The sequence below is a fragment of the Chelonia mydas genome, chromosome 25 (genome assembly GCF_015237465.2).
Source record: "Chelonia mydas isolate rCheMyd1 chromosome 25, rCheMyd1.pri.v2, whole genome shotgun sequence".
Lineage (NCBI taxonomy): Eukaryota > Metazoa > Chordata > Testudines > Cheloniidae > Chelonia > Chelonia mydas.
The window spans coordinates 8407793-8422075 of NC_057858.1; the positions used below are offsets into that span (position 1 = coordinate 8407793).

At 54.9% G+C, this 14283-nt stretch overlaps 1 protein-coding gene across 6 annotated transcripts in view; it reads left to right on the forward strand.

Moving 5' to 3' along the window:
* TNFAIP8L1 (TNF alpha induced protein 8 like 1) overlaps positions 1 to 14283 on the forward strand; it is a 23141-nt gene continuing 8858 nt past the window's right edge. Inside the window, exon 1 of one of the 6 annotated variants that reach the window (XM_037885653.2) lies at positions 1 to 250. Coding sequence is in view for 3 of the 6 variants with exons in the window: in XM_043535847.1 (XP_043391782.1) it covers positions 4981 to 5107 (127 nt within the window). In the remaining 3 variants the exon portion in view is untranslated. Of the gene's footprint in view, positions 251 to 4926; positions 5283 to 7261; positions 7392 to 10942; positions 11094 to 11178; positions 11441 to 14283 lie in introns of those variants that run through there. The other 5 variants (XM_037885654.2, XM_043535847.1, XM_043535848.1 and 2 more) reach the window with 5 other exon arrangements.

Here is a 14283-nt window from a genome sequence, read left to right on the forward strand (position 1 = left end):
GAATTTGAAACTTCGGGCTGCGCTGGGCTCGGGTTTCACGGCGGGGGGGCCGGGGAGCGGGACCCGGGAGCGCTGCCTGGGGCTCGCCGAGCTGCCGCTGGCCCCGTGGCCCGGCTCCGCCCGGGGGCAGAGAGAGCGCGGGGGCGGACCGGACCCTGCCGGCCGGGCAGCGGGACGCGCGCCGAGCTCCGCCGTCGGGCCGCGGGGGAAGGACGCGCATCCCCGCCGGGCTGGTGCCCGCCGGAGGCGGGTAAGTGCGGGGCGGCCCGGGAGGGACCGGACCGGACCGGGGGGCGGCCCGGGAGGGGTCGGGCTGGAGAATTGAGCCCTGGTTAAAGAGCCCCCCCCCCCGCGCCCCTCCGGGAATCGACCGGCGCAGCCCTGGGCCACGCGGCGGGAGTCTGGGACATTTCCCCGGCCAGGGCCTGCCCGCCCCCCCCGAGCTGGTCATCACCCTCCCCTCTGCTCACCTCCCCCCGGGCCTGCCCTCTCCCTCCCCCCCCCCACCACAGCTGGCCATCACCCTCCCGTCTGCCCACCTCCCCCCGGGCCTGCCCTCTCCCTCCCCCCCCCACCACAGCTGGCCATCACCCTCCCGTCTGCCCACCTCCCCCCGGGCCTGCCCTCTCTCTCTCTCTTCCCCCCCCCCCCCCATCACCCTCCCGTCTGCCCACCTCCCCCCGGGCCTGCCCTCTCTCTCTCTCTTCCCCCCCCCCATCACCCTCCCGTCTGCCCACCTCCCCCCGGGCCTGCCCTCTCCCTCCCCCCCCCACCACAGCTGGCCATCACCCTCCCGTCCGCTCACCTCCCCCCGGGCCTGCCCTCTCCCTCCCCCCCCCCACCACAGCTGGCCATCACCCTCCCGTCTGCCCACCTCCCCCCGGGCCTGCCCTCTCTCTCTCTCTTCCCCCCCCCCCCCATCACCCTCCCGTCTGCCCACCTCCCCCCGGGCCTGCCCTCTCTCTCTCTTCCCCGCCCCCCCCATCACCCTCCCGTCTGCTCACCTCCCCCCGGGCCTGCCCTCTCCCTCCCCCCCTACCACAGCTGGCCATCACCCTCCCGTCTGCCCACCTCCCCCCGGGCCTGCCCTCTCTCTCTCTCTTCCCCCCCCCCCATCACCCTCCCGTCTGCCCACCTCCCCCCGGGCCTGCCCTCTCCCTCCCCCCCCCCCCCCACAGCTGGCCATCACCCTCCCGTCCGCTCACCTCCCCCCGGGCCTGCCCTCTCCCTCCCCCCCCACCACAGCTGGCCATCACCCTCCCGTCTGCCCACCTCCCCCCGGGCCTGCCCTCTCTCTCTCTCCCCCCCCCCCCATCACCCTCCCGTCTGCCCCACCCCCGTCCCTGGGCCTGTTCCCCTGCCCCCCCAGCTGGGCATCAGCCTCTCGTCTGTCCCCGCCCCCTGGCAAGGCTTGCCCTGCAGGGTATCACCCCCCTTTCTCTCCCAGGGCCTGCCCCATCCCCCCCAAGGCCAGGCCTCGTCCCCCCTCCATCCCCCTCCCCCATCCCTCGACAGGCATCCCCCCCTCCATCGGGCATCACACACACATCCGGTCCAGGGCCTGCCCCACTGGGCATCATCCTCCCGCCTGTCCCCCGCCACCAGGGCTTGCCTCCTAGCTCCACTTTCTTTCTCTCTCCCTCCCCCCATGGCACAGGACCCTAATGGGCATCTCTTCATTCCTGCAGCACCAGCCCGTCCTGATATCTCTCCCTTGTCGCTCGGTGGCAGTGGGTATCTCCTCTCTCTGCCAGTGGGTCCTAGTTGGCCCGTATCTCACCTTCGTGCCAGTGCTCTCTGTTCTCTCCCTGGATCCAGAGGCACCTCTCTGCTATCCTGAATGCTGGCCAATCTCTGGGATGGGCAATGGGGATTTCGCCCCCTGTCCCCATGCCAGCAGGTTCTAGGAAGGCCCATCTCCCACCTCCTCAGAATCAGAGAGGGGGAAAGCCCCATTGCACAGTGCTCCCCGGTGTAGTGTCTGAATACCGGCAGTAATGGTTAATGCCCACTCCGAATGCTGCAGACTGTATGGGTCAGGGAGGATGATGTGGGATGCTGCCTTGTTCCCGATGTATGACCCCATCTACTAATATTTCCCTGGCCTGGGGTAACTAAAGGGGTAGGAGGGATGTTGATGCCACTTCAGGGCCCAGTGTTCCTGCAGCCCTTTCAACATGGCACCCACCAACTCCATTCTCCTGCCCAGATTTTTCAAGGGCTCAGCACCCATGACCGGGGGCAGGATTTGCCCAAGGCCTCAGCACTCAGCAGCTCTCCTTGGGGTCAGGTTTCCACCCAACACGCTGCACGCTTCTGAGCACCTGGCTGCTTACCTGGGCATCTAAGTGGGAGTGGAGCTCTATTGAAGATCTGGTTCCAGGGGAGTAAACTGGGCTGGTGCCAAGCAAGAGCACTGAAGTGCGACCCCAGTCCAAGGGGCAACCAGCCTGTTGCTGGGATTTGAGGAGGCAGTGATTGCTCAGAATCCGTTTAATTTATTGCCCCATGCCCTGAATGGCTTGATAGGATAGAAGAACAGAGAACAAAGCTTGTTCCTTGTGGTCTGTTGCCACTCAAGAAAGAGATCTTGGCGTCGTTGTGGATAGTTCTCTGAAAACATCCACTCAATGTGCAGTGGCAGTCAAAAAGCGAACAGAGTGTTGGGGATCATTAGGAAAGGGACAGATAATAAGACAGAAAATATCATATTGCCTCTATATAAATCCATGGTACAGCCACATCTTGAATACTGCGGGCAGATGTGGTCGACCCATCTCAAAAAAGATCTATTGGAATTGGAAAAGGTTCAGAAAAGGGCAACAAAAATGATTAGGAGTCTGGAACAGCTGCCGTATGAGACAAGGTTAATCAGACTGGGACTTTTCCACTTGGAAAAGAGACAACTAAGGGGGGATAAGATGGAGGTCTATAAAATCATGACTGGTGTGGAGAAAGTTAATAAGGAAGTGTTATTTACCTCTCATAACGCAAGGACTAGGGGCCACCAAATGAAATGAATTGACAGCAGGTTCAAAACAAACAAAAGGAAGTATTTCTTCACACAACACACAGTCAACCTGTGGAACTCCTTGCCAGAGGATGTTGTGAAGGCCAATACTATAACAGGGTTCAAAAAAGAACTAGGTAAGTTCATGGAGGATAGGTCCATCAATGGCTATTAGCCAGGATGGGCAGGGATGGTGTCCCTAGCCTCTGTTTGCCAGAAGCTGGGAATGGGCGTTTGTGGATGGATCACTTGATGATTCCCTGTTCTGTTCATTCCTTCTGGGGCACCTGGCACTGGCCACTGTCGGTAGACAGGATACTGGGCTAGATGGACCTTTGATCTGACCCAGTATGGCCATTCTTATGTTCTTATCTAAAATCAGTGGTGTTTTCTGCTGGAACAGGTGACAGTGTGGCATGATTTGTCTTCTAAAGCCCCATCCACCAGTTTAAAAAAGCAGCTCAGTAGGAAGGGAAAGGAGCCATTTAACTCTTCTCTAAAACGATATTGCAGATTTAGAAGGGACTCCGAGAAGGGCAACACGAATTATCAACGGCCTGAAAGTCTCTCCTATGAAGAGTGATTGAAAAGATTGGAACTGTTTGGTTGAGAGAGCATTGGACTGGGCCTGAGGAGACCTGGGCTCTATTCCCAGCCCTGCCACTGGCCTGCGGGGTGACCTTAGGCATACTACTTCCCCCTCTCTGTGCCTCCGTTTCCCCATCTGTAAAATGGGGATAATGATGCTGACCTCCTTTGTAAAGCACGTGGAGATCTACTGCTGTATAAAGCTCTATAAAAGCTGAGGATTATTATTACGACCACCTTAGAGACTAGGCAAATAAAAGGGGATGTTATAAGATTCTAGAATATAATGAATGGTCTAGAAATGATAGATTAGGAACGTCTGTTCCTCCCGGTCTTTGTAACACAAGACTTAGGGGATGTTCACTGAAATTAAAAGGTGGTAAAGTCAAAACAGATGGACGGAACTACTTTTTCACACCAGGCATAATTAGACTGTGGAACTCATTGCCACAAGAAGTCACGGAGACCAAGAACTTTGCAAGATTCAGAAAGAGATAACAAGTATATGTCATAGTTATTGCCAATACTTTTGGAAGGGATATTAAATTTCAGGGTTTAAGCCAATCGCTAACTATTAGAGATCAGGGTGAGATCTATGGTGAGAGGCAGATTACCCGACAGCTGCTGTGGTGGGTTCTTGCACCTCTCGCACTGTGAGAGACAGGATGCTGGGTGAGATGGATTTTAGATCTTACCCTGTCTGTCAATTTCTGTGTTCCTGATCTCATGAGTAACATCATATATGTCTCTAGCACCTTCCATTCAAGGACTTTATCGCTCTTTCCAAAGAACTAACCCTCTTAGTCCCTCTGAGCAGCATCACCCCATTTTACAGATAGGGAAACTGAGGGGCAGTGACTTGCCTGAGGTCACCCAGCAGGTCAGTGGCAGAGCTGGGAATAGACCCGAGGGCTCCAGAGTCTAATAACCACTGGACCATCAGTTTGCTTAAAAGCAAACTTATAAATGCAGGAAGCCTAGAACACAGCTTGTAGATGTTGTCGTTCATTATTTGCAACACAGTCACACGTAGATCAGGGACCCCCAGCCTTTGGCATAGTCCAGCAGTAAGTTACGCAGTCCTGGCTTGTGTTCAGTTTTATGTCAAAAAACGAGATGGGGAATGAGACCAACAGAAGAGTGTGGACAAGGGGGTAACAGTGAAACCGGCAAGAGTTGCACCATGACTGCTCGCCACCTGCCCAGCCAGCCACCCCATTAGACCCAACTTGGGGTGCACCTACCACAAGCTTTCCCCCCCCCGCCTCATGAGAATCTTTCTTTGCTTCGAAAGTGGCTTAATATTTGCAATGATCCTTTCAGAGGCGCAGACCCCGTCAGCTGGGAGCATTCAGTGTGCCAGTCAGCTGAGACTTCTCCACATGGGGCGTGGGGGCTTGAAAGCTTTCTTCCTGATGAGCCTCCTTAATCACCATCCTCCTGAGCAAGGAAGGGAGGAAGTTGCTCCGGAACAGAGAACTGCTGAGCTGAGCTCGACAAGGAAGGGAGGTAACTGAAAGCAAGAGAGAGGCCTCAAAATAACTCTCCCTTCCTTATCCTTGCTCCATTCTGGGACAGAGCATGATCCATCCGGTCCTGCTTCCTGCCTCTCCCAGGGAATTATGCCCAAAGCTGGAAGGATGCTGCTGTGATGGGAGCAAGCACACTGAGGGCCAGTGGAAAGGTACCTTAAGGTGGATGGAAGCACCCCTTCCCTCCAAGAATCTCCCCTCCCTGTATTCAGGGAGCTTTCCCAGCCAACGTAGAACTGGCCTATGCTGGTCCTGCTCCCTGGCCCTGATGTAGGAGCAGGTTGGGGGCACAGCCAAGTGCCCTGTATCACAGGGTAGTCTCTATTTCTCAGGGCCTGCTGAGGGCTGTGGGAAGGGGAGTGTAAGTCACAGCAGGCCCAGGCCTCCTCTACTGGGACCAGGCAGGATCCTGTACAGGGCATGCAATGGTGACATAAAGCATCCCTATCTCCAGTGCAGGAACGGATAACTGAGGCTCAGGCTACAACAGGGCACATTCTGTCCCTGTCCTCGGATGCCCCAGGAACCTCTCAGACTCCCTCTGTTGAGTGGCAACATCATGTGATCCGTTCCCAGTCCCAGGCATCGTTGCCATAATATTCCAGAGCACGGGAAGGGGCGGTCTCTGCATACACCAGGCTCAGCTAGCTTGGATCACCATTACTGCCACCTCCAGGACTTCCTCCTTGTGTCCTTCTTATATCCCTCAGCCTTTTCTGGGGGAGCTGATTGGAGCCCCAGTGATCAGAGTGCTGGCTCACCAGGCTGGTCCCAGCACTCTGTCACCTGGGAGCTACACGAATAGCTCAGATCTGTCGAAAGTTCTTATCCCATGTCCTCACAAGTATCTGAGTGACTCCGATAGGTGGATTGTCTCCTTACAGGGATACATTTGAGCTGTGAGTCTAGAGCCAGATCCAGGGTTCTGGTTCAGGCTCATCTCTGGTTTTTGCACTGAGTTGGCTATTTCCCAGTCGGAGCAGAGTTATTAGTGACTGTGGCCTACTACAAAGAAGAAACCCTAAGATCTATTTCAGATGGCTTCTGGTTTCCGCCCTGCTGTGTCTGTTGGCTTCCTGCCACTCCTAATCAGTTCCACGCTTGGGAGCAGCGAGGGGCCGACGGGGGGCTGGAGGGCTGAGAAATGCTGTTTGGGGGATTCTGTGAAATGAGTTGGCAAGTTCTCAGTCCGGCTCTGAACATCCCGGTGTCCAGCTTACAGCAGTCACAGCTGATGGGCCTCAGCAAGAGAAACAAAAGAACATCCTAGCCATCTGAAATCCCGCAGTATGCCCCAAGCCATGCTGGTGGCAGGGGGACCTTCCATTGCCACTGCTGGGTGGCTAATTAAAGGCGCTCAGGGCTCTCTGTGCCGCAGAGGGTCAGGAACTCCAAGGGCCTTTTACAATAACTCATTAGCACTTCCCTTTATGCTGCATAGCCACCTGTCCCCTAATAAATTCCCCGCTGCCTGGCTGGGGCCTGCACATGGGACGTTGGGGGCCAGAGCAACGGTAGGGGTGAGCAGCAGGAGGCCTGGCCAAGGCCGCCCTGAGTCAGGCCGGTTTCCCAGTGTCATAGCCCTATGCTTTTGGGGCCTGGACTGAGGCCTCGCGAACTCATTTCACAGCATCCAGTGAACAGTGTTTCTCCACCCGTGGGCCTTGCAGCAGTGAGGGGCCCAGCTTGCACCAAGAGGCAAAACCGCCCATGTTCCCGGAATAGAGTCCCACGTCTTCTCCCCCGGTCCCAGCCCAACCAGGACCCTTTCCCTGTAAGCAATTTGGGGAAGGGGCCGTCTCTGTGTTCCGTGTTTGAACAACGCCGAGCATCACTGGGGGCCCTGGCCTTCGACTCCAGTGCCTCTGTGCCACCACCACGCAGCCGGTAATAACAGTGACGCTGGGCCGGCATGGTGCTATAAATGGGATAGGCCCCCGCTGTGTACACATGGCTGGGCCTGCGTGGCTCACCGAATTCCTGCTTCCTTCGTCAGGGAGAGGGTCTTTACGCAGTAGCTTCCGTCTCCTTCTCCTCCTTGGACCCGCCCGCTGTGCACACAGTCTGCCTCCCGGGGCGGAGGTTGCTTGGCTACTGATCAACTCTTACATTTGGCCACTTCAGGAGAACTCCTGCAAAGGGCCTGACTTGTTTCTCCAGCAGCTGGTAGATGTTAGCGATGGGGCTGCTGGGGAAGGTGTAGCTATCAAGGCCGTTTGCGCCCATGGCAACAGGTAACAACAGAGGCTGCAGGAGATGAGGTACCTCTTTAATTATTTATTCCCCCACCCCCAAACGCCACTAAAAGTCAGGCCTGGGAGGGTGAGATCCTAACGCCTGTCAGAACAGTGCTGCCAAGGGTATCTGGAGTTGGCTGATGTAGGGGGTGTTACCTAATGGTTAGAGCTGGTGACTCCATGGGCTTGCTGTGTGTGGTTACGTCACTTCACTCTTCTCTTTCCCATTCTTCAATGGTCGTATTAACGCTTCCCTGGGGGTGGCTGTGAAGCTTATTTAAATTAGTGTCCGTTAGCGGCTCTGAGAACTGCTGGGTGGTACGGCAGGGCAGAGCCACAGGAAGAGAAGCGAAAGAGAAGGACAGTTGTTGAAATTCCTTCACCCCTTTACAGAGCTTGGCTGGCTTCCCGCAAACTCGGGCAGAAGTTTAAATGTGTGTATAAGGGATAGCCCTTGTGCAGCTCTGCACCCCTTTGGGATGCCCTCTGCACAGGGGATTTTCCGCTTACTTCAAGGTCCCTTTGTGCTGCCAGGGTGGCATAAAGGCGCCTCCGTGTGACTAAGAACCAGACCCAAGCAGGGTGCCTTGCCCCAGTGTAGACAAGATAATGGCACAGTGAAGCACTGCGCACCGGATTGCTTTGCTCCTGTCCGGCTCTGGCGTGAAAGGCCGCTCTCCAGCAGACCCAGGTTAGGCCCTCGGGCAGCGAGGCGTTCCTGCCACGCTTGCTTTCCACCGCGCTGGCAGGGGAATGGTGGAAGAGCTGAGTTCCGGGGCAGTCAGGGAGCATCTCGACCCACTCCGCAACCAGCTGGACAGATGCCGCTCCCGCTGTTTAACGTGCCCTCTGAGCGGAGAACTTTTGCACCAGAGGAAACTTTTGACGGCAAGTTATAAAACCAGGCAAAACCGGGGGGGGTTCTATGGGTATGCGAACGTGGCCCTAACAAGCGCCAGGAGGAGGAGGTGCCTGCCTGCTCTCCTCTCCTCTTTCCACATGCTGTACGCTCTCTCTCCATGCTGACCCATAAATTATTAAAGCGCCTTTGCGCTGCTCTATGAAATATTCATCCCGCCATCAAGGGAGCGGTGGGTGGGTGTTCGGCGGGAGAAGGGGAACGGCTGACAGTTGCTCCAGTAATTGAGACCAGCATCGTCAGGAGTGGAAGAAGTGCAGGTGGGCAGTGTCTGGAAGAAATGCCGGGGGGAGAGAGTAGCGAGGGGCAGAGTGCGAAATAATAAATCATCACCTCCGCTCCCTTCCCAGCTTGTGGAATGGGAGGGGGCTGGGCTCAGGCTCTGAAGCCCACTCCCCACCCACTCCCCGCGGAGCCGTGATGATAGCAGAGGCCCCTGGGAGGACAGTGTGGCCGGAGTTGGATGTGGCGCTGCAAATTGGCTTCCTGCACACACCTGTATGTTTCAGTTTTGCCTAATCCCTTTCAAATGTCACCAGCCTCTGCTGGGTGCGGACAGGATGCCAGTGTTTTCAGAGTCACGAAGCGCCTGTTTTCTGATTCGTCATAGGTGGATGCTTTTAAACGATCGGGCCTGATTCGGCCCTCGCTTCCGCTGGCAACTGCGGGAGTTGTTCCTGATGTACGCCACTCTTGGGGATAGGGGGCCGGGGGCGGGGATCAGGCTTTTTCTCAGTTACATGTACCCACGGAAGAAGGCTTGTGTCAGCATCTGAGGGGCAGGCGGGGCTGAGGGAACCGTGAAGCTGTCGCCGGATGTGCCATGTTTATGGGTGAACTGAAATGCTCATCGGCCATTGCAGTCCTGCGGTGCGCGTCATCCCCGATGAAAGGGTTAAAACTCAGACCTGGTCTAAGTAGCTGCAACACTGCTGAGGTCAAGGGAGATTCTTAGTCCAGGGCTGCGTTTGTCTCTACGCCAGGTCCTCTCTGTTTGATCAGCCAGGGAAATCTGATTCTGATGCTGTCTAGCTTGGTCAGGTCACTGCTGTCACTTGATATCTGGGGGTGGCATTTGGTGATGCTCTCTCCGCTGCATGCCCTTCAATTAAGCTCTTCCTAAAAGTCAGTTTGTTTTTTTTCCCTCCCTGCGAGTTGCCCTTGCTGCAGAGCTGCAAAACTCACTCTGCGCCGGGTGCCAACTTCGCATTTGCAAATGAACCCGTTTGTAACTGCCTTGTGTTCAGAACCCCTTCATGATAGCTGGGAAGGGACTATCCGCGGCTTGGGGCCGAGAGGAACAGGTACAGAAAGGATCCCTGTGGATGAACGGTGTTAACTGGATTTATCTTTGCCCACAGCGGGGTGTATCTGCTGGCTTCCCCCTACTTTTCATGTCTAGTTCAAGCTTCTTGTTCTTCCCTTTAAAGCTTTGCATGAAGCCGCTTCTGCTTATCTCTCTGCTGTGGTCTCTTGCTGCTCCCTGTTGCTCTGATGATGAATCCGTCTTACCATCCCTTCCCCCACCCTGGTCTTTGTGCCTCCTTCCATGCCCACGCGTGAGGCATGAATTGCTCCAGGTGCCTGGCCCTTCCTTGTTCCAATCCCTCCTATCACCAGGTCCCTCAGCGCTCACTTCTGGCAGCGAACCCCACTGAATCAAAGCCAAAGACATGCTTCGGTGCAGAGCCAGGCTGCCGGATCAACATCAGTGAACAGCTAACATGGTTCATGCCATCCAGCGAGGCAAGGAAAGCAGCTCACTACTCTGCTGTAGGTAGCAGTGGCTGAATCCTCGACGTGGGAGAGAAACTGAATCCTGAATTTGAGCATGGCAGATTAAAACATACACCCATCTTGCCTTGGAAGGTCTGTCTGTATATTAAGGTACTTGCCTGGTCCTCAGCACTGTAGTATTTGAGCACCTCACAATCTTTATTTATCCTCACAACACCCCTGCGAGGTAGGGAATTGCTATTTCCCATTGTGCATATGGAGAAACTGAGGCACGGCATGACTAATGGGATGCAATTGCAACGTGGGTAGGTCTGTTGCACTAGCTGGCTAAAGATAGCAGTGTAGCTGCCCAAGTACAGTCCCACCCAGGACCCTAAGTATTGTTCCAGGGGGCTGGCTCCCTGCTCTGCACATTGCAACCTGGCTATGACCCTTCTGCACCAGGCCTGTGACCCATCTACAACCTTCCTGCAACCCCTTGGTGAGTCGTGAGCCACTGCTTGGGAAGCAACTCTTGGCCGCAGACTTTCTGCGTGACCTTGGGCGAGCAGAGAATTGAGCTTTGGTTTCCTGCATCGTAGGAGTGCAACCAAACCACTGAGCCATCCTTCCTCACGGTCACAATGGGGTGTCAAGGCTCCCAACTGCAGGAGAGAGATCTGAGATAACTTCAGGTCTCTGGAAGAGAAGGGAAAGCGGAGAAGTCTGTGGTCTTGGACGCTGCATCCTCAGCCCCATGACCATTGTCCCATCCTTCCTCTGGACAGAAGCAGAGCCTTGCTCCATTTCCCACAGTCGTGTCACAGACCGAACGGCACTTTCAGAGGCTGGTGTGGTTTTTTTAGAGGTGTTTTCAAACTCCAGCAGAGCTGGAAGCATGAGTGACAGGAAGGAAATCTGCTGGTTTATTTCCGTCTCTAACTTGTGCTGGGGCAAAACTGCCTCTTTCTCTGTCGGCTGATAAAGCAGCGCCGAGGTGAACAATGGAATGAGTAGGAGGCTCTGCGTGACGGGCTCATCTGAGCAGGAAAAGTCTCATTCGAGGGAAATCTCCAGTCACTCGTTAAACGGTAGCATCTGCCCAATGGGAAGTGAGCCATGTTGCTGGGGGGGGTGGGGGAGCAAGTTGAGAGGACAGTAACAGATTAGCAGGAGAGAGAGGTTCGGCACGAGGGAAGGAGTATGAATTCATTCCCCAAGTCCGGGGTGATGCTGCCGAGTCCCGTTTAGAGCCCCCTGGCTTCCTACACACACCTGGAGCGATCCTTAGAACTGGATGAACCACGGCTCTCTGGAGAGGAGATTAGACGGGCACTGGAGAGACCTGAGCTCCTGGCTCTGTAGCTGGCCGGCAGGGTGACCTGAGGCTGATTGCTCCCTGAGACGCAAGGGAAATGAGCAGCGGAAGTGAGACGAGGTTTGGAAAACGTGACCTGTAAGGAAAGGTTGAAACGCTGGGCCTGTTCGCTCTAGGGAAGAGAAGGCCGAGGCCGGGGGATGTGATAAATATGTAAAAGGTTGCTATAGAGAGGACGGTGACCAATAGTTCTCTGCGTCCACCGAGGGTAGGACGAGAGGATGTCACCTTAGTTCGAAGCAGGAGAGACTGAGGTTGGATATTAAGGTAAACTTTCTAACTCAGAGGGTCATTAAGCTCTGGAACAGATGACCTAGAGGGGTCGTGGAATCCCCATCGCTGGAGGTATTTAAGAAGAGGTTGGACTAACCCCCGTCAGGGATGGTCTAGGGTTACTTGGTCCTGGCTCAGCGTGGGGGGGCTGGACTAAATGACTTCTCAAGGGCCCTTCCAGCCCTCCATTGCAACGATTCCATTTCTCCCCGTCTCAGTGATACTTGCCTTCTACAGCGCTTTGAGATCTGTGGCTGAACAGTGCTATGTAAGAGCCAGGCATTGTTAAATTAATAGTGCGAGGGAGTGTTGTGTGGTGCTTGTTGCCATGGTTGCTTACAGGGATGTCTGGGTGTTGCGGGCTCTTTAGAGACGGTTCCCTTTGCTGGGCATTTCCTTGTTTTTAAAGGATTGTGTGGGTGGAGGTTGTACTTAGCCAACCTCAGCTGACAAAGGTTTTGGTGTGGGAATTTCTATTTATATGGGTGCCTTTCATGATCCCGAGGCACTTTGCAAACTGCCGGCACACAGCAGCACTGAAATGCAGCCACCTCTGGAGTGAAGCCACCAGCTGGATGGATAAGGCATCAGCAGGTTGGAAAGAGCAGACATTTTGGGCAAGGACAGGGAGGCAAACCCTTACTTCCCCGAAAAGCCCCTGGGAAGTGTAATGTCTGTGCAGAGCAGAGAGGATCACCACTGGTAAGGTCGCATGCTCAGAAACGTGCCCGATTCATTTTCTCTTCTGGGGCTCACGTTCAATTCTGCGGGCTGGGCTCTGCAGGAAGTCAAGCTAGATTCTCAAAATGGTCCCTTTAAGAGCCCAGCTTCGCTCTGCTCTGAAAGGACAACTGGGTAAGTCAGCCCCACATCTTTTATGCCAAGGCCTTGAGCTGTGACCAGGGATTTTGCAAGCCTCAGCTTTCTGGGGGTGCTCGGTTTGAGACACCGTAAAGGGGCCTGATTTTCCCAAAGTTCTGAGCACTTTCAGGTCCAGAGAGAGTCAGTGGGAACTGGGGATGCCCAGGGTGCCTCAAATGATTCCTCTGCGAAACCAAGGGAAATTAGGGCCGTACGGTTTCTGGGTCTCAGTTCTGCCATCTGTGAAATGGGGATCAGGCCAGTGTAAGAAGGCTTCCACCACAGAGAAACAGATGTCTAGCCAACCTTCTCCCCACTGCCATCTCTCCTAAGGCAGCCGCTCAGAGTTGTCACGTCACTACGCTTGCTCACCCAACTTGGGTCGTCTGTCTTTGGAAAGATCCCTGGACGAAAAGACACTGGCAGACAGCAGAGCTGCCCTACCGGGGCCACGGCCACAGCAAAGCTAACTGCAGCCTCCCACGAGCAGGGGAAGTTAACTTTCTGAAATGCAGGTGCTAAATCATAGCCCCTGTACTGCCGCCCACACCCCTGATTGAGCAGCTCTGTTTCTCGCTTGCTTTCTCTCTCCTCTCTCGCAAGTGCCCTCTCTCTCGGCACCAACTTCTCTCTCGTATGCCTGTCCTGTTAGGAGGATGCCTGCAGCTCCAGCTCCAGCCTCACGCTGTTAAAATCAATGTTTTCACATAAAAGGAAATACTTGCAAACCTTTGTGTTTTCCAAAGGGTTGTAAATAACGCGGCGTGGAACATGGTGTAATAGTACAGGTTTTGACTGCTCTATTACTGCTCGCTTAATTTATACCCTCCTTAAGCCTGGGCCAGCCTTTCCATGAATGCCCCCAATTTGCAGGGGTTTAGAACTTGCAATGGAAAATTCCCAGCTGGCTGGGGCTCGCTGCGCTGGCTTCCACCGGCACCTTTGTCATCCGGCCTGGGGCAGTTCTCCTTAGCTGTATGAGGAACTGATTCAGAGTCACCAGTTCTATTAGCTGGACTATTGTTCCCATGTAAATCCTAGGATGACAATGATCTTGTGTGATGGTCTACTCTAAGGCACCTTCCACTGGATGATCTCAAAGCACTTTATAAACCTGAGCTCACTATCTTTCCCGCCCCATGTCAAGTAGGTAAGTGTAGCAGGGTGCTGCTGCAAAAGCACTTAATTAGCCCCTGCTCAGCCAGCTCCAATCAAGAGAAATAGATTGGGGCTGGTGTAACAGGCATGATGCCTGGCCTGGGGACTGGCTCCACCTGTGGGCCTGACAAGCCAGCAGTTATAAGGGCTGGGAGCCAGTATGAAGGGGGGCTGCCAGGAGAATGGGCAGTCTCCTGGCTGTGGGCTGACTGCTTGGGAAGGAGGGAACTAACCCTGTAAGCCTTGTACATAGCTCAACACTGGCGGTGGGAGAACTGTGTGTGTAAATAAAGCCACGGGTGCTGCATAACAGGAAGCCTCTCTGGGCTTTATTGGGGCAGTCAGCAGGCCCCAGGAAGAGGGGTGGGCAGAGGACCCTGTTACAGTAAGTATTATTAGTCCCAATTTACAGATGAAGAAACTGAGGCACATTGAAGTGAAGTGACTGCCAAGGAATGTACGGCAGAGCTAGGAATGGAATCAAGGTCCCCTAACTCCAAATTCAGTGCTTTAACCACTAGACTATGCTCCCTCCTTTAATCACAGTCTGTTGTTTTGCTACAAACAGCAGTGTGCCCTAGTGGAGAGGACTAGGATGCAGGAGACCTGAT